Genomic DNA, 26,686 nt, shown 5'->3' on the forward strand with positions numbered 1-26,686 from the left:
ATCCACTAACATAGTTTACTAGTAAATATTAAAACCCGATATCCCTGACATCAGTTTTAATTCGCGATGAAAAACAAAGTATCTGACCTCTGGTGGAATAAATTAAAACTACTGTAAGTGGTATAAATAAACCAGAAAATTGTTGATTTGAATGGAATTTGGTCACTATTAAGAAACTTTTAGTAAATTTCAGCATTATGAGTACATTAAAATATTTTAAATCGAATCGGTATTGTTTTGTTCCTTAATTGAAAGTTTGTTTATACAGCGTGTCTGCGTAACTTGGAACCATATGGGAAACTTTTTTAATATCAATTTTACGAAAAAAAGTTAGTCTTCATAAAGTGCTCTGCATAGTCTAAAACCTAAGATGCAATCATCAGATATCAAATTTTATCAATAATATACGAGGTATGTCCAAAAATATGAATTTCGCTCAAGAGTAAAGTGCCTTTATATTTCACAATATCACAAATTGTTATTAAGAAAAGTTGTTTGTAATTAAAAATTATGTTATAATATGCATTTACACTCTTCTAATTGAAAATCATTTTTATTTAAGATAACTCCGTTATTATTAATTTTGCGAGAAAAAGTTATTCTTTATAAAAGTGTCTGAATAGTCAAAAAACTAAGATGCAATCATAAGATATCAATGTTTTTCAATTTTATACGAGGTATGTCAAAAAATATGAATTTCGCTCAAGAATAAAATACCTTTATAGTTCTCAATATTTTTACAGTATGTTTACAATGTTTCAACTAGAAGGATACAGTTGCATATTGAAACAGTTTTTAATTCTGAACAACTTTTTATTATAACAAATTTTAATATTGTGAAAATTAAAGGTACTTTACAGCGAAATTTATATTTTTTGACATACCTCGTATAAAATTGACAAAATTTAATATCTTATAATTTTATCTTAGTTGTGAGAATATACAGAACGTTTTATAAAGAATAATTTTTTTTCGTAAAATTAATAATAACGGAGCTATCATAAATAAAATTGATGTTGGGTGTCCGTCATTTGAGGAAAATTAAAAAAAAAATTTCAATTAGAAGAGTGTAAATGCAGATTATAACATAATTTTTAATTACAAACAACTTTTCTTAATAACAATTTTTGATATATTGTGAAATATAAAGGCACTTTACTCTTGAGCGAAATTCATATTTTTTGACATACCTCGTATACTGTTGATAAAATTTGATATCCGATGATTGCGTCTTAGGTTTTGGACTATGCAGAGCACTTTATAAAGAATAACTTTTTTTCGTAAAATTGACATTAAAAAAGTTTCCCATATGGTTCCAAGTTACGCAGACACACTGTACCATTTATATCGGCCATTTTCCTGCATTCGACCTGCCCTCTATATTCCGTTTCAATCGCGAATACTAAAACCTGAATCATCAGTTGGTATTAGTACATTAGTAGAATAGTAGTCAGTTCAACATACTTTGACTTTTGACTCCTGACATCGCATGTTACATATATTACGTCACGTTTTATGTCAAATTTCACATAAAACGTGACATAATATGTGACATATGACGACAGGGATCGAAGGACAAAGTGTGCTGAAGTGGCTACTATTCTACTGGTATTTGTGTGTTACTAATCGGACGGATGGAGAGAAAGCATAAAACTTAAGACTCTTTTATAATTTTTATTTCGATGCCATATTGTTAATTTAACTATTATTTTCCAAACTTCTATATCCATTACAGCCCTTTCCAAAATAGCTATACCCAGAAAGCATTAGGTCAAAATGCGCTCGTAATTAGAAACCACTTTTGTTTTTTTTTTTTTGTTCAATTTGTATCAATCCAAACACATAAAAATAAAATGAATTAAAAAGATATTACTGCCATCTAATATTCAAACATTTAGGTAACATTTTAGAGTCGTGACAACATAGATCTGAACAGAATTTATCAGGAAAACTGCTATAAATAAATTAAACAACATTTAGTGCAATAACAATGATCACTTTTGTAATTCAGTGTTTTCTACAACATGCGTCTTGGCCAAAATCCCAAAAACGAATGTTACGAGAATTGTATGTATCGAAATGAATTTTGTATTTTGTGTTGAAATAATTTAACAATTCCGTAACATTAGTAATCCGAATATGGGCCTCGTTTGGAAAGATTAATGAAATGAGGTATTACGAAGATTTGGGAAGGAAGAAATGTACAAGGTAAAAAGTTTTCAGCGGAAGCTAGGGGGGAATGAGTATGTTTAGAGTAATTGTATACTTGTCGTGATATTTAATTGCGAATATTTTGTAAGAAAACAATCACGCTGCTTTAGTCCTTTTAGTACATCTTTAGTAGGTACATCACATCTCTACACTTCTTCTTCTTCATCTTTATAAGCAAATCTGCTTGTTCACTGGCGGATTGCTACCTCTATGGAAGAACGTCACTACATCATGTGCGCGGTCATCCGATATTTCTTCTGTCGATTGGTGATTAATCTCTTGCTATTTTGACCATACGGGCCTCCCCAATGTGGCTATTCCATTCTTTTTTCTATTTAATATCCATTCGTTTATGCATTGTATCTTACATCTCCTCTTTCGATCTCTGAGCGTATTTCCTGTAATTCTTCTCAGTGCTGTTGTCTCTGCCGTTTCCAGTAGTCTTTGTATTGTTGCTATGTCGGGTCTTGTTTCTGATACTTCTTCTTCTTCTTCTTCTTATTTTTGTATAGACATGGCTCTGTCTGTTTTTTCAATGTGCCTCTAGTAAGTTGTGATTCCATCGTTTTCGTGGTCTTTCCACTGATCGTCTTCCTATTGGGGAACCGTCTCTCGCTGTCCTGACTACTATATTTGTTGTCATTCGGCTTATGTGGTCATTCCATTCTATTATTCTGTTTCTTACCCAGTTATAAATGTTATACACCTTGCATCTCCGTCGTATATCTGTACTTCTAGCTCTGTCCCATAGGGTCTTACCATCGATTTTTCGAAGGGTTTTCATCTCCGCTGTTTCGAGCAATCTATTTGTCCTCTCTGTGTCGGGTCGTGTTTCTGCTGCATATGTCATTATTGGTCTGATGACTGTTTTGTAAATTCTGCCTTTCATTTCTTTTCCGATACATATTTTTATTTCTCCATATTGTATCATTCAGGCAACCTGCGGCTCTATTTGCTCTATTCACTTGATCTTCCACTTCTGTTTCGAGCCTTCCGTAGCTAGATAGTGTGATGCCTAGCTATTTAAACTCCATCACTTGTTCTATTATCTGACCTTCCAGCTCCAATTTACATCTTATTGGATCTGCTGTTATAACCATGCATTTTATCTTTTGTGAGGAAATTAACATGTTAAATTTTCGGGCGATTATGTTGAATTGGTGCAGCATACGTTGTAAATAAATATAGCGGCAGTGCATGACCTTCCCGAGCTAAAACCTTGTTGTTCTTTTGCTAATATTTCATTCAATTTGTTTGTTGTCACTTTGGTTGTTAATTTTAATGTTGCGTTTAATAAGTTAATTCCTCTGTAATTCTCCGGGTCTGATCTGTCTCCTTTTTTGAAGAGAGGTATTATGATGTTTGATTTCCATTCTTGTGGTATTCTGTTTTGTTCTATTATTTTTTGTATTAGTTTTAATAGTTGTTTAGTTAGATCTTGTCCTCCGTACTTTAGGAGTTCGTTCGATATTATGTCCTCTCCTGGAGATTTTCTATTTTTTAATTTTCTTAATGCTTCCTTTACCTCTCCCTCCTCGATGTTTATTTCTTCGTTTGTTGTAACTTCAGGTGTTGGTGGTTCATTATCGTCGCCTTTAGCAAATAGAGATCGGAGGTAGTCTGCCCATGTTTTTTTTTTGAATGTGTTTCGCTTTTATTAATTCGTTCCTCTCCTTTCTTTGCCCTCTGATCATTCTCCATACTTCTTTTTGTGTTCCGTAGAAGTCGTGTTCCATCTGTTTTGAGAAACTCTGCCAGTGCTCCCTTCTTATTTGCCTCACTAGATGATTCGTTTCGTTCTGTATTGTAAAAAGACTTTTTTCTTTTCTTCACATTTTATCTTAACTTCCTCTCTAAACCACGGGGTTTTCTTCTTTAATATGTGAGTATTCGTTACTTTTCTCTCTCCAAGTGATTCTGTTGCAGCGTCGATTATGTTATTTTTGAGTTTTTGCCAGCTTTCATCGATGTTATCGTTTTCTAATATTCCATTCTCAGCAATCTTCTCTGATATTCTTTTCCTGTATAAGTACAGTAAGGTCTCGTTTTATGCAGTGGATACGTTCTTCAGAAAACCGCATATAAAAAAATCGCATAAAAAAAGACTTTACTTCCATTGAAAAAGTAGGGATACGTTCCGAGATTTTCTAAAATCATATAAAATGGTGGACGTTTGTCCACCAAAAATTGTGTCTTTGATGTTTTTTTTTTCTTCATTGGGCCAAATAAAATCTTAAAGAAGAAATTAAAAACGCAGACTAACGATATTGAGATTGTAAAAACCTCTTCTATATGGAACATAAAACTTTACGACACTTAATTAAATGTTTCAATCCAGAAATCAAAATGTGCTGTTTATTATACTGCAACTTAAAATCAGCAACATTTAAATTTAATTTCAAAACAATTATTACAGGTTATATAGGTCTGGATCCCGCGTATGAAAAAAAGTTGATTAATAGCCAGCTGAAAATTTGTTAATAGCTTAAGGGTGTCTAGTCGGACAAACTTTGATATATGGGAACACTGAAACAGCGGAAGTTTTAATTGTGAAACAGGTTAAAAATTTGCAACGGTCAGAACTTCCAATTGATTTGTTACCCTTTCATTAAACTCTCATACAAAAATCAGACTGCTATTTATCACCTGTCATAATTCCTGTCATTTGACATGCTCTACGTGTTCCACTCATTAAATGCCCATTTGGTGATAAATAGCAGTCTGATTTTTGCATTAGAGTTTAATGAAAGGGTAACAAATAAATTGGAAGTTCTGTCGGACAAAATACATGTGACGTTTTCGTGGTATGACCGTTCCAAATTTTTAACCTGTTCCACAATTAAAACTTCCGCTGTTCCAGTGTTCCCATATATCAAAGTTTGTCCGACTAGACACCCTTAAGCTATTAACAAATTTTCAGCTTGCTATTAATCAACTTTTTTTTATATGCGGGATCCAGACCTAATACCTTTCAATGCGAAATTCAGATTGATATAATAGCTGCATGGTACATCATGTAACAAGGTGAATACCCGAATTGCAAACTCTCAGACTGCTGGATGGAAATAGTTAATATTAATTATACTAATTGTTAATAATAGACATTTTTGAATGAAATACCAACCGCATAACTTCAAAATCGCATAAAAATGATCCGCATAAAAAGATACCTTACTGTATTCCGTGGATTCCGTCTGTAGTCCTTCGACATTGATTTTTGTTTGTGTTGTGTTTCTGATGCATATGTCATTATTAGTCTTACACTAGCTTTATAAATTCTTCTTTCTTCATCTCAGTGTTAATCTGTCGGTTTTACCATATACTGTTATTAATTCATCCTGCCAGTTTATTTTCTTTTTGAACTTGATCTCTCACTTCTTGGTCCAGGTTTCCATAGCCGAACAGTGTAATTACAAGGTATTTTATTTCCATTACTTGTTTAATACTAATGTTATCATTTTCTAATTGGTTCTTTGCTGATTACTCTCGTTTTAGTTTTCTGAGATGAGATTATCATATTACATTCCTTTGCTCTTATGTTAAATCTGTGGACTAGTCTTTGCAGACAATCTTCATATTGGGCTCATATTTTTACTTCTTTGTTTCCAATTCTGTATCCTCTTCCTTTGTTGACACTTTAAATGATTTCATCCAATTTCATCCTACCTATGTCTGTAGGTTTTGTAACTTGCCCATCTACTATGACTTCCATTTTGTTGTTTTGGTAGATGTTTTCAATAAATTTTATGATATTTAAGGGAACTCTGTATTGTACAAAAGATGGATTACATCTTTGAGTCTAATTATGACGAATTTGCCCTTCCGTTCTTTGACCTCTTAAAAGGCGCCATATTTATTTCCTTTTGCACACCATAGAAATCATGTTCCGTTTCTTGTAAAAAACGTTCCCAGTGATTATTTTTTTACTCTTCTTACAAGTGCATGCGTTTCGTTGCTACTTGTCTTGTTAATTTATATATTTGTGGATATTTTTAAGAAGCCAATCACGCTGCTTGAAAATCAGACAGATATAATCTTTTAGTAGATCTTAAAGGACACTTGTATCTTTTATACATCGTATCTCTACACCTTAATCAAGAAATGTTTGCCCTATATTTTATTGTCATACAAGTTGATGACGTCATTTGATAGTTTTAATAAACGGTGATGGTAATTTGGTACTTTTTGCTGACAATTTTCCATCGTTTATTGATTAGTAATATTGATGCGTCTAGTCTTAATGCTTAGTATGTTCATATAGACTCGTTTGTTCAGAGCATTGTCCAAAATAGTATTCTACAATTAATCCAGATTCCAAAAGCCTCAATTTAATGACAAAGGGCCACTTTGTTTCAACTATTGGGATTGTTACAATCCATTGTTATGATTGAAACTACATTATAACTATTAAACAGCAGTTTCACATTCTGCAACTTCCTTTTTCTAGTTTGACTGTTGTACTCTTGTTCTAGTTTGATTGTTTGTTGTACTAGAACCCTATAAAATCATCACGTTGGTTACTTTTACCATATGAACCTAGATTATTGAAGGCGTAAGTATTGAAGTATCCTCCGGATCAGTATTTAGGACCGATAGGTCTTTCTTGAAATTGTGTCGTTGTCTGGCTTGCCTGTGTGGTAAGTTCTTTCTTGAAGGAAAAGTTTTGTCGTTTTAAGAGGCTTGGTATATAGATTTCACTTGGTCCATCTAAGAACCCAGGTCAATAGGAAAAAAAGTAATGTTTGTAAAATGTATTAGTGCTGAGTGGCGGGAAAAGGAGGTAGAACAATAGAGAAAAAGTTTAAAAAGACAATATTGTTCATTACATACCGCTCACGAACATTGTTGGCCTGTCTACGCTCTTTCTCGCGTATGGCCTTGCTGCCGGGGTCGTCAATTTCATCTTCGTCGGTATTACTTAAACAGTTATCAAGACTTTCCAGATTTGAACATTATATGAACACAGAACAAATAGAAACAATGGCAACATTATTATTAAATTAATCATTTTTTTATATCATTAAACAATAGTAATTGAGTACCTGGTCAACGTGATTGACAGATACTTTACTGACAGGTCCATAAGGGAAAAAGATACCAGCATCAGGTTGTTTATCTACAATAAATACGAGGAATACCTAATTGACACAGTGTGGTTTCCGTAACGGGTTTTTAACGAGAGAGGCAGTGTTTGGGTTGAATGTACTTGCTCAAAGATGTGATTTATCTCTAGACATATACTGTTGTTTTATTGACTTACAAAAGGCATTTGATCGTGTTATGCACGCAATATTAATCGAAGTTCTAAAAGACATTGGCTTGGACGGCAGAGACGTTCGTATAATTGCAAATTTGTATTGGTATCAAATTAACATCAGTTTTAGTAGACGGTTTGGAATCACATACTCTTAATATTAAAAGAGGAATACCGCAGGAATGCCTCTTGTCGTCCTTGTTTTTCAACGTTTACTCCGAAAGAATTTTCAGAAATGCACTTTTTGACAAATAAAGAAGGAATAATTGTGAACGGTGGAGTCAACAATAATAATGTGCGTTATGCGGACGACACAGTACTCCTAGCTTCTACTCAAGAAGATCTGCAAACATTACTTGATAGTGTCTTTGAGAGATGTAAGGAAGCAGGTCTGGATCTGAACATACGGAAAACCAAAATACTCGTAATAAGTAAACAACTGAATATAAAACCGTCTATATATGTAAATAGAAAATAGAAAATAGAAAATAGAAAAGGCAATATTATATTCAAAAAACAATAAGGCACCTGGACCTGATGAAATCCCTTCAGAAATACTCAAACTACTAGATGAAAGGGGAATTTCAGCACTACATAAAATATTTAATTTTATTTATGAAACTGGTTGCTATCCTCAGCAGTGGTTGCTCTCTACATTTATTCCCCTACCCAAAAAAGTCAATGCAAAAAGATGTGAAGATCACATACTCATTAGCCTGATGAGTCACACTTTAAAAATATTCTTAAAAATACTACATCGAAGATTATACAAAAAATGTGAATGGGACATGAGTGATTCTCAGTTTGGGTTTAGGCAAGGTTTGGGAACAAGAGAAGCAATAGTAGCAACACAGGTGTTGGTCCAAAATTGTTACGATCAGAGGAAGGACGTATTCCTGTGCTTTTTAGACTACGAGAAAGCGTGTGATCGTGTCCAACATCACAAGTTAATGCAGATCCTCAAGAAGCTTGATATAGACCAAAAAGACATAAGATGCATTGAAAACTTGTACTGGTATCAGGCAGCACAATTAAAAATAGACAATTCTATATCCAAATCCATACATATAAGAAGGGGTGTTCGGCAGGGATGTGTGCTTTCCCCTATTTTATTTAACATTTATTCGGAAGCTATATTTCAAGAGTCTTTGGAAGATGCAGAGATGGGAATCAAAGTGAATGGAGTATTGATCAACAACATACGATATGCTGATGACGCTGTCTTAATTTGCGACAACATAGAAGATCTTCAACAACTTGTCACTATAATCGGAGAATACAGTAAGCGAATGGGACTAGAGATTAATACCAAAAAGACCAAATTCATGATCATCTCCAGAAACTTGGATGCATTTGAAAACTCCACCATAACACTGAATACTAAGTCCATTGAGAGAGTGAGCAAATTCAAATACCTAGGAACGTGGCTTTATGAAGACTGGGCATCGGACAGGGAAGTAAAATGTCGCATTGAGCAAGCTCGACAAGCTTTCGTAAAATTCAGGAAGGTACTGACCTGCTCAGAGTTCGACCTTACACTGAGACTAAGGTTTACTAAATGCTACGTGTGGTCGGTGCTGCTATATGGCATAGAGGGCTGGACACTCAAAACGAGGGATATAAACAGATTAGAAGCCTTCGAAATGTGGCTTTATCGCCGTATCCTAAAGATACCATGGACGGCGAAAGTCACAAATTTGGATGTCGTTAAAAGAATCAACCAAGAACGTCAGCTTTTCGAAAACATCAAGAAAAGAAAAACGGCGTATATGGGTCACATCATGCGAAACGAAAAATACCAGTTCCTTCAACTTATAATCCAGGGTAAAATTGAAGGCAGGAGAGGAATAGGACGCAAGAAAATGTCCTGGCTCCGAAACATAAGGCAATGGACAGGGATTAACGACATACAATCTCTGATACACATTGCAAGAAACAGAGAGTTAATGGAAAACGTGATCGCCAACATCCATTAGTGGATTTTCATTTGAAGAAGAAGATATATGTAAATAATACCAAACTTGAGCAAGTTGATCAAATTGTTTACCTTGGATATCAATTAAATTGTAACGCAGAGACTCCCGGCGAAATTAGATCTAGGATAGAGCAGGCCAGAGCCGCTGTTAGAAGGATGTCCAAGGTATTATGTAACAGACCTAAAATTGGCACTGAGGATCCGCCTACTTCGCTGCTACGTGTTCTCGGTCTTACTTTATGGTGTCGAGTCATGGACTGTGAATAAAATCGATCTGAATCGCCTTGAGGCTTTCGAAATGTGGTGCTATAGAAGAATTTTAAAAGTTTTTTGGGTGGAGAAGATTCGAAACTCCACAATATTAGAAACTCTCAGCAAGACTACTGAGATTATAAAAAGCGTCAAGAAGAGAAAGCTGGAGCATTTCGGACACGTAATGAGAGGTCCCAAATATAGCTTACTACAAAATATTATGCAAGGGAAAATAGCAGGCAAACGCAGTCCGGACGAAAAAGAACCCCTTGGTTGAAGAACTTGTGAGATTGGTATGGGGTTGATACAACGATGCTATTTAGGGTGGTAGTGAATAAAATTAAGATAGCTACGATGCTAACCAACGTTCTGAAAGGACATGGTACATGAAGAAAAAGAATCAAGTTGTCGCAAGGTGTTCCGAACAGGGTTCGGTACGAGGTCCCACTCTGTGGAATGTCCTATACGATGGAATGCTGAGGCTACATATGCCGAAGGGATGCACTCTTGTAGCTTATGCCGATGTGTATGAGAAGTATGCATTGAAATATAGATGAGGAAGAGAGAGAGGGTATGATAGATGAGTGGCAGAGACAGAGGAATTGGGCGAGTGATAGCGGAAAGGCAACGGAGCTTATTCTCGATCTGGGACCGTGGTGGGAATGTAAATTCGGGAAACTGGACTACTTCCTGATGCAGTTTCTGGCCGAGCATGGTAGTTTTGGCACCTACACAAATAAGTCTGCCTCGGCGGACTGTGCTGTTTGTGGGATGCCGAACGCTTCCGCCCATCTTTTCAACTGCCAGAGGTGGGCAAATGAGAGGGGAGACTTCAAGAGGCGAGTGTATTTCAGGCTGGATAAAAGAAACTTGGTAAATGTAATGATAAAAGGAGAGAGAGCATGGAGAGAGGTGCACTGTCGGATCTCTGGGGTGATGAAGAAGAGGAAGCCAGGAGGACAGAAGATGAAATTTAACTAGGGATCTGAAATCTTCTAAATTTTGTTTTCTCAAGAACGAGGAAGTGGTAAGTATTAAAATTAGGTTATGGCCTCACTTAATTCGGTACTACCCTGGGGTCTTCTGGCCTAGTGTTATACTCGGGCAGAAGGTGCCAGAGTGTCTTGGCTCCGTGATATTAGATGTCTAAAAAAATATTTCCCACCGTTGTACAAGTGACAGTACATCAAATATAACAGAAACCTTTATTTTAATACGAGTCACATATACTGGCGCAAACTTAACATATTCTTGAGAACCGAAATATTCTTGAGCAAGAAAGACTTACAAAGAAGGTACATGAAGCCAAAATGGGAAACAAAAGAAAAAAGGGAACGCCGAGGAAGACATGGATGGACCAGATCCAGGATATAGGTGAAAGGAGACACATGAGTATGAGGGATATGAAGAACCTGGCCCCCAATAGAAGCGATTGGAAGAAATGGATAAAAGGCGGAACCCGACATCCGACGCCCCGAAGGGCACTAACGATTATGAGAAAGAAGAAGAAGAGAACCGAAATAATAAGGCTTCTCGCATTCCAAGACTACTTATAAAACCAAAATTGAAGAAAATTATTGTTGAAACATAAAAAATCTATTAGCTCACATGAAATTTACACCACAGACAGAATTTAACCCAATAAAGCAGCTAGTTACTAGAGAGTTTTTGTTACTGCCTATTTTACTGAAATTAGGTATTATGTTTATCTATTTATTGTGGTGATCACTGTATTTCTTAAATACAAGATTTGTTTGTTTTGCTTTATTAATAGACAACTTAAAAAACAATCAAATTTTAAATCTATTATAAAGTTCCAATTTCCAATTACAAACACAGAATAATTTTACTCAAATGAACTAAATGAACCTTGAATGTTTATACACGGACAATCCTCTGATACTCTGATAAAATGTTCATTTGGTAGGTAATCGGGCAAGATCCTCGTATGCATTCGGTGACTTCCGTCTCGATAGGGATGCGTTCTCACGTACGTATCAGAGCGTTACTTTAGGTAATACGTATCGAGATACGGGAGTTCAACCATTAAGGTACTAGTACACTTTAGAAGATCAAAAATAAGCATTTTTTCAAGATTTTTTTTCTCAGAACCTCTATTAAAAATGAACATAAAACTTTTTACATATTAATATCTATTTTGTAAAGAATAAAAAAAATATATCTTTTTTTATTTGTGTACTTACACTAATATTGTAGAGGGCGCCAAAGTCGAGGCCTTGAATAAAAGTAGCTCCGATGGCGGACAGTTAATCTCAGGATTGGGATCTCTGACAGAAAAAAAATCGTACGGCATTTGAAAAAGGAAGGTTTCTTACATGACAATTTACCACCGTTAGTGAAGAGTTCCTCAAAAGAAAGATTTTACGGAAATTTGAAAAATTTTTGTGAAAAAATCGCCCATTTTTGTTCAGTTTTTCACAGATAAAAAATATTTATCTTTTATTTTTTAGTTAAATTGTGGTAAATTGTCACGTAAGAAACCTTCCTTTTTCAAATGCCGTACGATTTTTTTGTTTCGGATATCCCAATCCTGAGATTAACTGTCCGCCATCATTTTTCGAGGCCTCGACTTTTGCGCCCTCTACAATATTAGTGTACGTGCATAAATAAAAAAAGATATATTTTTTGTACTCTCTAAGAGTTAAAGATTAATATGTAAAAAGTTTCATGTTCATGTGTTATAAAGTTTCCGAGAAAAAAATTCTTGAAAAAAATGATTATTTTTGGTCCTGTAAAGTGTACTAGTACCTTAATGCGCAAGCGTATATGTCAAAAAGATGCGTTACGTTTACGTATTTGTGTGCACAAAAACTCCCTATTATCCGGCCACCCTGTAGTTTGGGTTTATCTTTCTTATGTCTTTTGGTTGGTGTTTCATTGGAAGTTCCAACCCCCCAAAAATTTCTAGATCCGCCACAGGGTGCAACACTTCCTCTTTCACACTACACTGTAAAATTACTGTAACTTCATTATTTTGATTTTACGTTTAAAATATACCATTTTAAAGCTCTTTTAATGATTTAGTAAAAAGTTATAATTTTATTTTAAATACTTATGCGTTTAACGTTACGTTCGTATGGGTTAGATTAGTATGGGTACAGGGATACACAGGTGTGGAAGGCAACGAACTGGCAAGAAGGGGCTCATTCACTCTACCTGTGGGACACGAACCTGTGATTGGGGTGCCCTTCAGTACTTGTCGGGGTAATGTCAGGAGCTCCTTCTGCGGAGATTCCAAGACTCCAGGGCCAGTGGTGCAGGTTTGAGACAGGCTAGGCTCCACATAGTGGGTCGTCCAAAAATTTCCCAGCCCAACTTCGTCTTCTACATCGACCACTGTAGACTCCGACGGCACCTTCATCTGCTTGGATTGGTGGATGGCTCACGGTGCCGTCTATGTAATGAGGAAGAGAAAACCTCCTCACATGTCCTCTGGAAGTGCCCGGCATTAGCCTATCAGAAGTGGCAGATCCTGGGATCGGCGTATATGCAGCCGAGCCAGGTGAGGGAGTTGATTTTGAAGAGACTTGTGGCTTTCTGTGAGGCCATAAGGTTGCTGAAGGATTAGACGTTCGGCATCGGCATTGGCAGGAGGAGCTCAAACTTGCAAACCCTGCTGATTCTGAAAGACATGGGAGCCTGGTGCAGCCTGGGCCCCAGAGACGTCGAAGTCCAGGTTCTTATGGACCTGGTCTGTAAGATAGGGCTGATACAATGGACCCGCCGCGCCGTAGGAGAGCTAAGTGTCTGAAGGGCTTACAAGTGGTCCCTTCCCCGATGTACCATACCATACCATACCAACGTTAAGTAAAATTGTTAATAACTAAAAAACAACACGAAATTCTCTGCAAGAAGCAGGTTTTCTTTCTATGGATATATTAACCAAAAAACATGCTGTTTTTATTTTCATGAATTATAGTTTCTGTCTTTTTTCTAAGTTATATATGCTTAATAAAACCTGTCAATGTTGATCTTTCAACAGCTTCAATATGGGTGAGAAATAATACATTACAAATTAAATCATACAATAAATTTCTTTGCCATTTATCTTAGTAACATTAATGTAACATAAGTTGCCATTGTTTTAATGAAATAAAAAAAGTTATTACATGGAAATGCAATAAAAAAAAGATAACTTACTATCTCCTCGACCTTTTTGTCGATTTTGCAGGAGGACCACTGGTTGAATTTGGTTGTGCTAAGCTTTCTACTGAACTGGATGGTTTTGTATCCGTGTCTGGTGGCTCTTTACGTTTTTCTAAAAGAAAATTGATAGTGTAAGACATAATATGTAGACTTAAATATACATAAATAGGCCAAACAATTATTTTGGTTAAAACTTTAAAAGGTAATTCTGAAAATCATATTCTATTATACATATTATAAGTATCACTCGCTTTAATAATGTGTGTTGCGACCACCATTCTGGATACCACTCATCATTCGATCTGGCATAGAACTGATCACGTTTTGGATGTCCTTTTGGGGAAAGAGGTCCATCCCTTAATGAGAACCTTTTGAAGCTCGTTACATGTTGTTGGAGCAAGTATACGACGTCTTACACGCCTTTTAGGAAGGCTCCATATTTGCTCAATAGGATTAAGGTCTGGACTTTGAGCAGGCCAGTCCATTTTTGAAATACCAACATCTTCAAGATACCACATTATAATCCTTGCCGTGTGTGATCTCGCATTATCTTGCATTCGAAGAAAACCATTACTAACAAGCCCAGCATATGGCATCACATGATGTAGGATCTCCGTTTTGTATCTTCTTCTTCTTATTCTACAGTACTACAGCCCAAATTGAGCCTTGGCCTCCTTTGTTTTTTGCCTCCACCCTTGTTTGTTTGTGGCTGCTCTTCTCCATATACGGACTCTTAAAAGTGCTTGTGTGTCGCTGCTTACGGTGTCTTCCCAGCACTTTCTTGGCTTTCCAACCGGTCTCTTTCCCTGCATTCTAGAGTTCAGTGCTCTTTTTGGTAGCCTATCCCCACCCATTCTTATCACATGTCCGACCCATTGCAATCTTTGTATTCTAATGAAGTCTGACAGGGGTGTTTCCTTATAAAATTGATAAAGCTCGTTGTTGTATCGAATTCTGAAGATTCCGTTTTACCTCACAGGTCTTTACACCTCACAGGACTGTACTTTCCTTCCGCATGTGTTGAGTTTGTTTTGGATGTATTTTTCAGGACACATGCTTCACTGCCATAGCATGCTATTGGTCGAATTAAGGTTTTATAGATTCTCATTCTCTGTTAATATGCCTCTCTCAATCAAGACGAGATCCTTGTGTGCCTCAAAACAAATCTCTGCCCAAAACATTACTGAGCCACCACCAAAAGCAACTTAGTGCAGGCAGCATAAGGTTCTCAAGCCGTTCTGTGGGCCTTACTTCGACCGTCTTTACTTAAAATTAATATTCTACATTCAACCGTAACCAATACTTTTCCCAATCGTCTATTGTTCAATTGACGTGTTCACGGGCAAATGTAAGTCTGCTCCTTTTGCGACGCATGTTTTTACAGACAACACTGCATAAAAACTAAAGGGAAAGTACTTACTCAGGAAGTTAAGTGGAGGAAATGGGTTGCATGTGCTGGCGTCTTGAGAACAATGGCATGGGCACTGTGTTTTTTAACTGCTGGATATGCGTGCCCCTTTGGTACAGATCTGCCCACACCAAATAGTTGATAATGCGCTAAATGAGACATGCACGATAGTAACGGGATTCATGAAAATGCGCCACTCTCAAATCTATACAGTGAGCACGTAAAGGTTGGAATAATTTTTTTTTTTTTTTTTTCATAAATGGGCCAATTTGGAAATAAATCTCGAAACAGGTCAATTTTATTTCTAAATTATGATGTTTTGGCATGTACATCATACTAGTGACGTCATCCATCTGGGCGTGATGGTGTAATCGATGATTTTTTTAAATGAGAATAGGGGTCGTGTGATATCTCATTTGAAAGGTTATTCAATTCTCTATCCAGTAATATACACATTAACATATTTATTTATATAAGGTGTCCAAAAAAATTTTTTTTTGACACAAAACTACTACTACACATGGTCAACTATCCGGAGAAAATTTGGTAATTTTTTTTATATTATAATTAATTAACCTTTACTTTCGTCCCCCTCAGGGTAGATTGACCATTTAACTTGCTTTTATTATTGTAACCGCACGCGAAGATAAGGAGTTTTATCTCGAGTAGCGTGTCGGTTCATTTTTATATCATAAATTGGATTTGCCATTTCAAACCAATTTTTAGGGCTGGACTTTGTTCCTCTTGTGTTTAAACTTTACTCTTCTTCTTCTTCAGGTGCCGTCCTCGTTCCGAAGTTTGGCTATCATCAAGGCTATGCGTATTTTTGATACCGTAGATCTAAATAATTGGCAGCTGCTGCACTTGTACCAATCTCTTAAATTCTTTAACCATGAATGTTTTCTTCTGCCAATGGATCTTTTACCTATTATTTTTCCCTGAATAATTAATTGTAGTAGCTGGTACTTTTGTCCCCTCATTATATGTCCCAAGTATTGCAGTTTGCGCTTTTTAATAGTAAGCGCAAGTTCTTTTTCTTTCTGCATCCTTCGCAACACTTCCATGTTTGTCACTCTCTCTGTCCACGATATTCTCAGTATCCTGCGGTACATCCACATCTCGAATGCTTCTATTTTCCTTGTATCGATCTTTTTCAGTGTCCAAGCTTCCATTCCATAGAAAAGAACTGACAGCACGTAACATCTCATGAGGCGAATTTTAAGATTTAAACTTAGCTCTCTTCCGCATAAAACTGTTTTCATTTTGGTAAAAGTAGCTCTAGCTTTTTCTATTCTGATCTTGATTTCTTCAGAGTTGTCGTTGTTTTCATTAATAACAGTTCCCAGGTAATTATATTTTCTAACACGCTCAATTCTTTGATCATGTACGGTTATGTCAGAAAAATTTTGTGGAGATTTCGACACCATCATTATTTTTGTTTTTTTGATGTTAAGTGATAAACCGAACTTTTCGCTGCACTCTACTATTCTGTTTATCAGTGTTTGGAGATCTTCCGGGGTGTCTGCTATTAATACTGTGTCATCAGCGTATCTCAAATTGTTTATTAAAGTGCCATTTATTTTAACCCCTATATCTTGGTCAGCAAGGGCTCTGTTTATAATATCTTCTGAATATAAGTTAAACAAGGTTGGTGAAAGTATGCATCCCTGCCTTACGCCTTTTTTGATCTCGAGTTCCTCGGTTGTTTCCCGTTCTACTCTAATATTCGCCTTCTGGTTATAGTAAATATTGAAGATAATTTTGACGTCCCTTTTATCCAAGTTTTTCTCTACCAACAGTCTCATCAGGTGTTCGTGGCGAACTTTATCGAACGCCTTGTTGTAGTCAATAAAGCACATATATATATCCTGGTTAACATCCAGGCATCTTTGGCACATGATATTAAGTGCAAATAGTGCTTCCCTTGTTCCAAGCCCGTTTCGAAACCCGAACTGAGTATCACTGATGTCAGCGTCTAGTTTTTTGTGAATTCTTGTATGTATCACTTTAAGAAATACTTTTACTGTGTGTCCCATTAAGCTTATTGTGCGATGGTCGGTGCACAGTTTTGCGTTTGTTTTCTTTGGAATAGTTACAAAAGTTGACAGAAGCCATTCCTTAGGTATTTCTCCTGTTTTATAAATGCAGTTAAAGAGGTCAACCAAAACATTTACTGTTTCATCTTCCACAAGCTTAAGAAGTTCCGATGGAAGTCCATCTGGACCCGGTGATTTGCCATTTTTCATTGTTTTTATAGCATATAGTATTTCTTCTTTAGAGATTTTTGGTCCTTCCTCACCTTGTATGTTACCAATATCATGATCCTCTCTTTCATCGGCAAAGAGTTCTTCTATATAATTCTTCCAGGTTGTAAGCTTTTCTTGTACGTCAGTTATTATTTGTCCATTTGCGTTGTATAGCACATTGGGATGCTTCCTTTTTTGTATACCTGCCAATTCTTTTACCTTTTTATGTAGGTTAAACGTGTCATGTTTTAATTGCAGTTCTTCAATTTCTTCACATTTTCTTTTGTAAAAGTTTTCTTTCGCTGACCTTATTTCATCTCTAATTTGCTTGTGTATCTCGTTGTATTTTTGTTTGCATTTTCCCTTAAACTGTCTTCGTTCCTCCATGAGACTTAAAATTTCCTCTGTCATCCATTCTTGTCTTTTTGTCGTATTTCCTCTGCTAAGGATATTCTGAGCGGGTTTTATTAGGGCTTCTTTTAAGTCTTGCCACTTGTTTTCTACGTGCGTGTTTGGTTCCTTTGTAGACAACATTCTTAGGTTACCGTTTATCTGTTGCTTTAATTCTTCTTTGATTTTTGAGTTCTGTAAGCGGCTGGTATCTATGTAATCTGGTTTTACCCTTTGTGAAGGTTTCTTAAGTTTAATGCTTACACGCGCTATCAAGGGATTGTGGTCCGAGGAAACATCTGCGCCTGGGTACGCCTTAACCGATTTTATGCCGTTTTTGTATCTTTCATTTATCAACACAAAGTCTATTTGATTTCTAACTATTTTCTGTGCGTTATGTTGAGGTGATGTCCACGTATAAAGCCTTCTTTTGGGGAGTTTAAAAAATGTGTTTGAAATAATCATATCGTTTTCTTGGCAGAACTGTAACATTCGGTCTCCTCTCTCGTTCCTTAACCCGAGACCATAATTTCCTACATATTTGCCACTTTTTCCTTCCCCAATTTTGGAATTAAAATCACCAAGGATAATTGTGACGTCTCTTGGCTTTATAGATTTTAGAACATGGTTAATTTGTTCATAGAATTCCTCAACCTCTTCATCTGATTTTTCTGCAGTAGGAGCATAGACCTGTATTATATTAAGATTTACAGTTTTTGTATGAAGTTGAAGGAATATTACTCTATCAGACACTGGTGTAAAGTTAATAACAGACTGCATCATTTTTTTTTGATACAACAATTGCTACTCCATATCTGTGGTGTGGGTCATTATTTCCTGAAAAATATATCATTCCGTTGTTTGTCGCGAAGCTGCCTGAACTCGACCACCTTGTATCGCTGATACCTAAAATATCGATATTTAACCTTTGCATCTCTTGTATAATATTGTTCATTTTTCCAGGTTCATACATACTTCTGACGTTCCACGTACCAATATTTATTGCATCTTTAAAACAGGGATTTCGCCGGGTTACGACCTGAGAGGCCCTGTTGTCATGAGAATTACCTCTCCTGCCGGATCTTGTTTTCCGATGTCCATGATCAGTACCAGAATTTATTGTACGTTGTACAGCCATGATGATTGTACTAGAGATATCCAATTGGATCTTTAATACAGTGGTTTCTCCTTGCCTTCTGTATCCTTATGCCGTTGATCATTTACTTGATTCATTCGCCTTTGGTGCCAATTTCTTAGCGCCAGGACAAAAGAGTGCCCTTCCACTTACCAACTCATCCGCCCGAAGCCGTTGGTCAGTAAGTGTGGGATTGCTTATACCGGCAATCGCTCGGTGGAGTTTTCGCCATATCTGACTACCCTCACTTAGTTTAGCCTGCAGACCAATGCAGTTGCCCGGGGTGTGGCACGTGGAGCCATAAGTGAGAGTTAGTTGTCTTATGAGGACCAGTTATCAAGAACCATCTCCCGTCTATGACGCTCGATGTGGTCGTTCCGATAAAAGGTGCTACCTCTATAACACAACTTTACAGCCCCACAACTTTTAAACTTTACTCTAGCTGTAGCTTAATTTTAGGGTATACATTATTGGTATACTAATTTATTGTACATATAGATAAAAGTTAAATATACTATTGATTGGGTTGTATAATATTTCTTTTGTTACCTAGTTGTTGTCATATTTTACTATATTTACTAAATATATTCTCATAGCAACCAATTAGTACAAGTGCAGCAGTATATGATACCTGGTAGAGCAATCGTCTCCGCTCTACTGGCGCCCACGATTTATTGTTATTCTTCTATATTTTCTAGCCTTTGTTCATCTTGATGTTCTCCTTATAGCCATCATCTATATTCTGCAGATTTACTGTCTTTGACGGCGTGAAAATTGGCCGAAACCATCCTTGAGTATCAAGTGCTCATTCTCTTCTATACCCTGCTAGCCTAACTACATTCAGTTTCATCCATCTACTTCTGATTCTGCCAATAGTTCATCCTCTGACTCTTTCAATTCACATTCTCATACAAGTACTACTGCAAAGGTAGTATTTTGTTACATCTGCTTCCCAACGTAGAAGCCCCTTCATTCTAATACACTTGCTTTCCCTATCTTTTCCTACTTCTGTTGGAGTTTATATATTTCAACCAACTTTTATTCCAACAGAAGTTCATCATATTGGTTACAGTGGCTACTACTACTTTTGGCACAAAAATTGACACAAAAAGAAGAATGTATGTAATTTATTTAACTGAAAATAGATTTTACTGTTGCCAGAAAACAGAAAACATGTTTATTTTAAAAATAAATATTGCTTTTCGCTTAAATTAAAGGTTTAAACTGCCAAGAGGCAGGTGTAGTATAGTATAGTTGATCCAAAAGATGGCATAACCCAGACATCCAAAGTGAAAGTTATCCTTCAACACCAAATTGTTCTATATGGTCCACACAATGTCCAGAAAAAAGTCACACCATTTTGAGCGTCGGGTTTGGGGGGGAGAGGGGGGAGAAATCGGTAAATTCGTAGTTTTTTACGTTTTTCGTCAATATTTCTAAAACTATGCGGTTTAGCATGAACAACCTTCTATACAAAATTGTTCTACATTAAATTTGAAATAAAAAAGGCCCTATGCATAATATTTCTAAAATGCATGGATCCAAAGTCATGGAGGTAGTATAGTATAACTGGTCCAAAAAAAGGCCTAACCCAAACATCCAAAGTAAAAGTTTTCCTCCAACACCAAATTGTTCTGTATGGTCCACATATTGTTCAGTAAAAAGTTACACCATTTTGAGCGTCCGGTTTGGGTGGCAGATGGGAGAGAAGTCGGTAAATTAGTAGTTTTTTTACGTTTTCCGTCAATATTTCGAAAACTATGCTTTAGCGTAAACAATGTTATATACAAAAATGTTCTACATGAAATTTAAAACAAAAAATCTTGTATACATAATTGTTATAACATCAACGGTTCCAGAGTTACGGAGGGTGAAAAGTCGAGGTTTTCGATATTTTTATATTTTTTGGGCAATGTATAGTATAACTGTACCAAAAACCCAGACATCCAAAGTGAAAGTTATCCTTCAACACCAAATTGTTCTATATGGTCCACATAATGTTCAGAAAAAAGTCACACCATTTTGAGCGTCGGGTTTGGGGGGGAGAGAGGGGAGAAATCGGTATATATAAAAAGTATCGAAAACCTGCACATTTCACCCTCCGTAACTCTGGAACCGTTGATTTTTTAACAATTATGTATACAACCTTTTTTGTTTTAAATTTTATGTAGAGCATTTTTCTGTAGAACATTCTTTACGCTAAAGCATAGTTTTAGAAATATTGACGAAAAACGTAAAGAAACTACTAATTTACCGACTTCTCCCCCATCTTCCCCCCAAACCGGACGCTCAAAATGGTGTAACTTTTTACTAAACAATATGTGGACCATATAGAACAATTTGGTGTTAAAGGAAAACTTTTACTTTGGATGTCTGGGTTAGGCCTTTTTTTGGACCAATTATATTATACTACCTCCGTAACTTTGGAACCGTTCATTTTAGAAGGGTTATGCATAGGGCCTTTTTTATTTCAAATTTAATGTAGAACAATTTTGTATACAGGGTTGTTCATGCTAAATCGCATAGTTTTAGAAATATTGACGAAAAACGTAAAAAACTACGAATTTACAGATTTCTCCCCCCTCTCCCCCCAAACCCGACGCTCAAAATGGTGTGACTTTTTTCTGAGCATTATATGGACCATGTAGAACAATTTGGTGTTGGAGGATAACTTTCACTTTGGATGTCTGGGTTTGGGTCTAACTATACCATACTAGTGGGTGGCAGCTATAATGTTGAATTTAAGCGAAGAACAATATTTATTTGTCAAATAAACATTTTTTCCTGTTTTCTGACAACAGTAAAATGTATTTCGAATTAAATAAATTACATACATTCTTCTTTTTGTTTCAATCACTTTAATTAAAAAAATTTTTAGAGCACCTTGTATAAAAAAGAATGTGTGTGTACTTTGTACGCACGTAAGAAGTTATACTTCTATTATATGATTTCAACGAAATTAATATACTTTAAACAGTTTAATTATATTTAAATATTAAACTAATTTTAATACTTACTACTTTTCAAAAAATTTTATTAAAACGGTGCCAAAAATTAAAAAAATAAAAGACACAAAAACACATTGAACAATGCCACAGATGATTTCTGAACAATAATTGTCGGAAAAAATTTTAAAAATACGTATTTTCTGAAAAAAAAATTATATAATAAATTTACTTACAATCATAAAATGTATAAAAAAACAAAAAAATAAAAGTTTCTATTGGGGTTCAAACCCGCTTATGTTTGCTCAGTTAGTATTGGAATTCATTCATCTTACACTTCTACCCACGAAGACATCTGCACGGTTCTGAATTTAACCAAATTATTTTGATTTTTGTAGAATATTGAAATATTGAAATATTAAAATACAACAAAACATAGAGTAAGAAAACAATATATTAGGTGAATATTGACGGAAATTTTGATGGTAATCAAATTATGTAAATCAAAGCATTACATGCTATTTTGATAGGTTCATTTTAAATTTTCCAAATAGGTAGGTACCTATGTAATTTTTATTAGGATACTGAAACATTTACAATTATTACGTACCTGTCGCTTTTAAAAACTATTTAAAAATTATTTAAAAAGTCACTACAATTATAAACTTGCCTTTTTCTCTGCCATCACAACAATAAAAACTAATATACACAACATTTGTTGATTCATAATCTCCAACAATTGACAGATGATTTTAATACCCAATATGATCCCGTATAACATTTGAGCGACTAAATATACTGTCATATATAACGATAATTATTGACTAATATACTACCGGTGTGCGCATGCGCCAGGGAATGTAAAAATTCACCCTCGTGCCGAAAGAAGTATAACTTCAATAATTATGTTAACGTTTATATTACTGAATAGAGAATTGAGTAACCTTTCAAATGAGGTACCACTAGTATGAAATAGGTATGCCAAAAAATCATACTTCAAAAATAAAAATCGAACTGTTTCGATATTTCTCCTTAAAGTCACCGATTTACGAAATAATGAATTTATTTCAACCTTTACGTGCTCACTGTATAAAGCAGAGAGTTTTGAATATCCTTCAACACGCAGAAATGTAGTAGAGCACATAGACAAAATTAAAAAAATCGCGTACGAGCTACATGTTTATACACAGCTTGAACATCATGAAAGCGACTAAAATTCAGGAAAAACTTTCTTGGAACAGTGCAGGATGAACCGCCCGAATATTTTCCTCTTCTCCAGGTTCAATGAACCGGTGAATCTCTAGAATTTAAAACGTGGAAAACTATAAATAGGGTAAGAACGGAAGTCGTACCAGTAAAATCAAACATGGCAAAATGTGGGAAAATAGACCAAGATTCTGTAAACTGTGACTGTGGTCAAAAAATGATCAAAAGGTGGAGGTAAGATATAAATAAGTCATCTTAGTCGGTGCCGGATTAACCATTAGGCAAAGTAGGCAGTTGCCTAGCGGTCTCGGCCCCAAAGGGGACCTCGTAGGGCCCAAACTGAAAAAATAATAATCTGAATTAAAGAAAAATTGTAATTTGTCAAAAAATTCAAATATCGCGCAATACCATAACATCGACGGTGGATCTATAAAACTACGTTTATGTAGTATTTATATTATAAAACTGCAAACTTTTGTTCACATAGAAAGCCTATATTGTGAGAATAAATCGCTGATGAATGTCGTTTGGTAGAAGGAACAGTACTGCCTGTGAGACTACACCGTTTCTTAGAAAAATACTAAGAGCAAGAGAAACAAATGAGTCAGGGCCCCCTCTCTACCCTCTCCGCCACTATCCTTGCCAGCCTCTCTAGTTTCCCGCAGAATTTATCATTTAGTCTCTTATTTCTTCTTAGTTTGGTTTTGTTCTTTGGAAAAGAATGACCGTTCTTCTGCTGTTTTAACCTTTTTAAACGATTGTGGCATTTATGTAAACGACATGAGGGCAAATTATACGACAATGCAGCAAACATATCAGGCAAATACGATGGTCTCCAGGCTCATTTGTCTAAGATTAACAAACTTGCAATTTACAATCCTTGTGCCGCACAGTGTTGCGAAAAGTTGAGTTGGAGTAATATCGTATTTTGGGTTTTTTCAGTCCGTGTACATATTTTTTGCAGCCTCTACCCACCGTTGGGAAGTTATGATCAAATTCTTAAATGAAACTCCACTAAGTGATCCCATTCGCCACGATCTAGTCCTTATAGACTAAGAGCCGCTATAGGTGAAATTTCTTTATCATTTTAGGCACGATGGGACCCTATAACTTAAATAGTAGAACCTAAAAGAAAACGTTTGAACACTGTGCCGTCACTTTTCAGTGGCACATGCGTCGACAGTGGCGCATCAAACTTTCCACTTATGGACGGGATAAATAAATTTAAAGGTACCCTCCCTTAATAACAGAATTCAATTTTTTTTATTTTTATAAGTTCTATGTGATTAACACATAACATTCAGCGTAATTTTAACCCACCACCCCCTTCCCCCTGCCCCCACCATCAAAAACTTCATTTTTCGTTTTTATTTTTTTTTTGCTGGGATGCAATCAATTTTAAGACTTCAAAAAATTCACACGCATAGTTGAGGCTTTTATAAAACATATCTATTTTTTACAGACCCGTAGGTAGAGTGTACATAACCTCAAAAAATTAAAAAAAAAAATTTTTTTGAAAAAAGCGGATAACTTTTTTTGGGGAATAGCTGCAGGTATAATTTTTTCTTAATCTTGTGTGTTTTATCAAACACTATATTTCTAATTTTTTTAGATTTTTCCGTAATGCTCGCCACCTTCAAGAATCTGAAAAACTGCTTTTTGGGGGGTTTTGGGGGATTTTCCTTATTTTATAGACTTCATAATATATCAAATCAATTTCGATTTTATAGGATATATGTAACTTGAAGTAAGTGAGTCCTTTAGAATATTTAAATGGGAGAAACACGTTCAAACCCCCCAAAACCCCCTTAAAAAACAGTTTTTTGGATTTTTGAAGGTGACCAGCGTTACAGAAAAATCTGAAAAAATTTAAAAATATAGTGTTTGATAAAATACACAAGACTAAGAAAAAATTAGATCTGTAGCTATCCCCAAAAAAAGGATAATTTTTTTCAAAAAAAAAAATTTTTTAATTTTTTTGAGGTTATGTAAACATAACCACAGGTCTATAAAAAATAGACGTGTTTTATAAAAGCCTTAGCTATGCGTGTGAATTTTTTGAAGTTTTAAAATTGATTGCATCCCACAAAAAAAAAAATCGAAAAATAAAGTTTTTGATGGTGGGGGCAGGGGGAAGGGGGTGGTGGTTTAAAATTACGATGAATCTTATGTCTCAATCACATAGAACTTAAATAAATGAAAAAAATTGAATCCTGGTAGTGAGGGAAGGTATTTTTTAATTTATGTGTCCCGTCCATAAGTGGAAAGTTTGATGCGCCACTGTCGACGCATGTGCCACTGAAAAGTGACGGCACAGTGTTCAAACCTTTTCTTTTAGGTTCTACTATATAAGTTATAGGGTCCCGTCGTGCCTAAAATGATGTAAGAAAAGAAATTTCACCTATAGCGGCTCTTAGTCTATTATTGGAACAGGCAGTACTTGATGAAGTGCAAGGAATGATGCAACTAGAGCTTTGTCTAAAGGTTAGAGTGCTTTCAAATCTGCTCTTCATACTCTTGCTGAAGATACTAATCAGAAAGCTGAAACAGTTCATGATAAGTGTTTGTTGAAAGAAATATCAAAAAAAGAAACATTCATAATGAACGAGTTTTGGGCAACGTTCTCAGTAAATCATTAAAGAGAGAAGAGCTTGACCCCCAAACTGCAGTTCAGCTTCTAAATTCGCATTTGGAGTTCTTGAAATCCCAAAGAGATTATTTTGCTTATTACAAGCAGACCTGCGCTCTACAATAAGTACATACTCTGAATATTTCGACGAGAGTAAACGAAAGCGAACAAGAAAACTTCATTTTGATGATACTATTTCCAATGAAGTTTTTCTAGAGGGTGAAGAAAAGTTACAAGTTGAAACGTATCTACCATTTTTCGATAAGCTAATTACTGACCAGAGTCGTCGATTGACAGCGCACGAGTCAGTCAACTCACTATTTGGTGTTTTTGTGTGTTTCCAAAACTGAGTGATACTCAATTAAAGGGTTATGCTTTAAAACTACATGAAAACAATCCTGATGATATTGAACCTGAAATTGAAGATAAACTAATACAGTTCAAATATTTTATAGCCCAGCTTCAGACTTGAATAGGTCTGGATCCCGCATATGAAAAAAAAAGTTGATTAATAGCAAGCTGAAAATTTGTTAATAGCTTAAGGGTGTCTAGTCGGATACACTTTGATATATGTGAACACTGGAACAGGAGCAGTTTTATTTGTGGAACAGGTTAAAAATTTGGAACGGTCAGACCACGAAAACGGCACATTTATTTTGTCCGACAGAACAGACTTAAACTCTCCGAACAGAGGTTAAACTCTCATGCAAAAATCAGACTGCTATTTATCACCTGTCATAATTCCTGTCATTTGACATATTCTACATGTTCCACTCATTAAAACGCCCATTTGGTGATAAATAGCAGTCTGATTTTTGAATGAGAGTTTAATCTCTGTTCGGAGAGTTTAAGTCTGTTCTGTCGGACA

At 35.6% G+C, this 26,686-nt stretch overlaps 1 protein-coding gene across 13 annotated transcripts in view; it reads right to left on the bottom strand.

The window, feature by feature from the left end:
- Positions 1-26,686, bottom strand: part of LOC114325175 (protein daughterless) — a 551,617-nt gene that overhangs the window by 47,181 nt on the left and 477,750 nt on the right. For 8 of the 13 annotated variants that reach the window (XM_028273157.2, XM_028273153.2, XM_028273162.2 and 5 more), the window contains 2 exons: positions 13,854-13,971; positions 7,042-7,146 (listed from right to left, as the gene is read on the bottom strand). In XM_028273157.2, the coding sequence (XP_028128958.1) occupies positions 7,042-7,146; positions 13,854-13,971 (223 nt within the window). The remainder of the gene's footprint in view (positions 1-7,041; positions 7,147-13,853; positions 13,972-26,686) is intronic. The other 5 variants (XM_028273154.2, XM_028273160.2, XM_028273156.2 and 2 more) reach the window with 2 other exon arrangements.

The sequence above is a fragment of the Diabrotica virgifera genome, chromosome 9, assembly GCF_917563875.1.
Source record: "Diabrotica virgifera virgifera chromosome 9, PGI_DIABVI_V3a".
NCBI classification, from domain to species: domain Eukaryota; kingdom Metazoa; phylum Arthropoda; class Insecta; order Coleoptera; family Chrysomelidae; genus Diabrotica; species Diabrotica virgifera.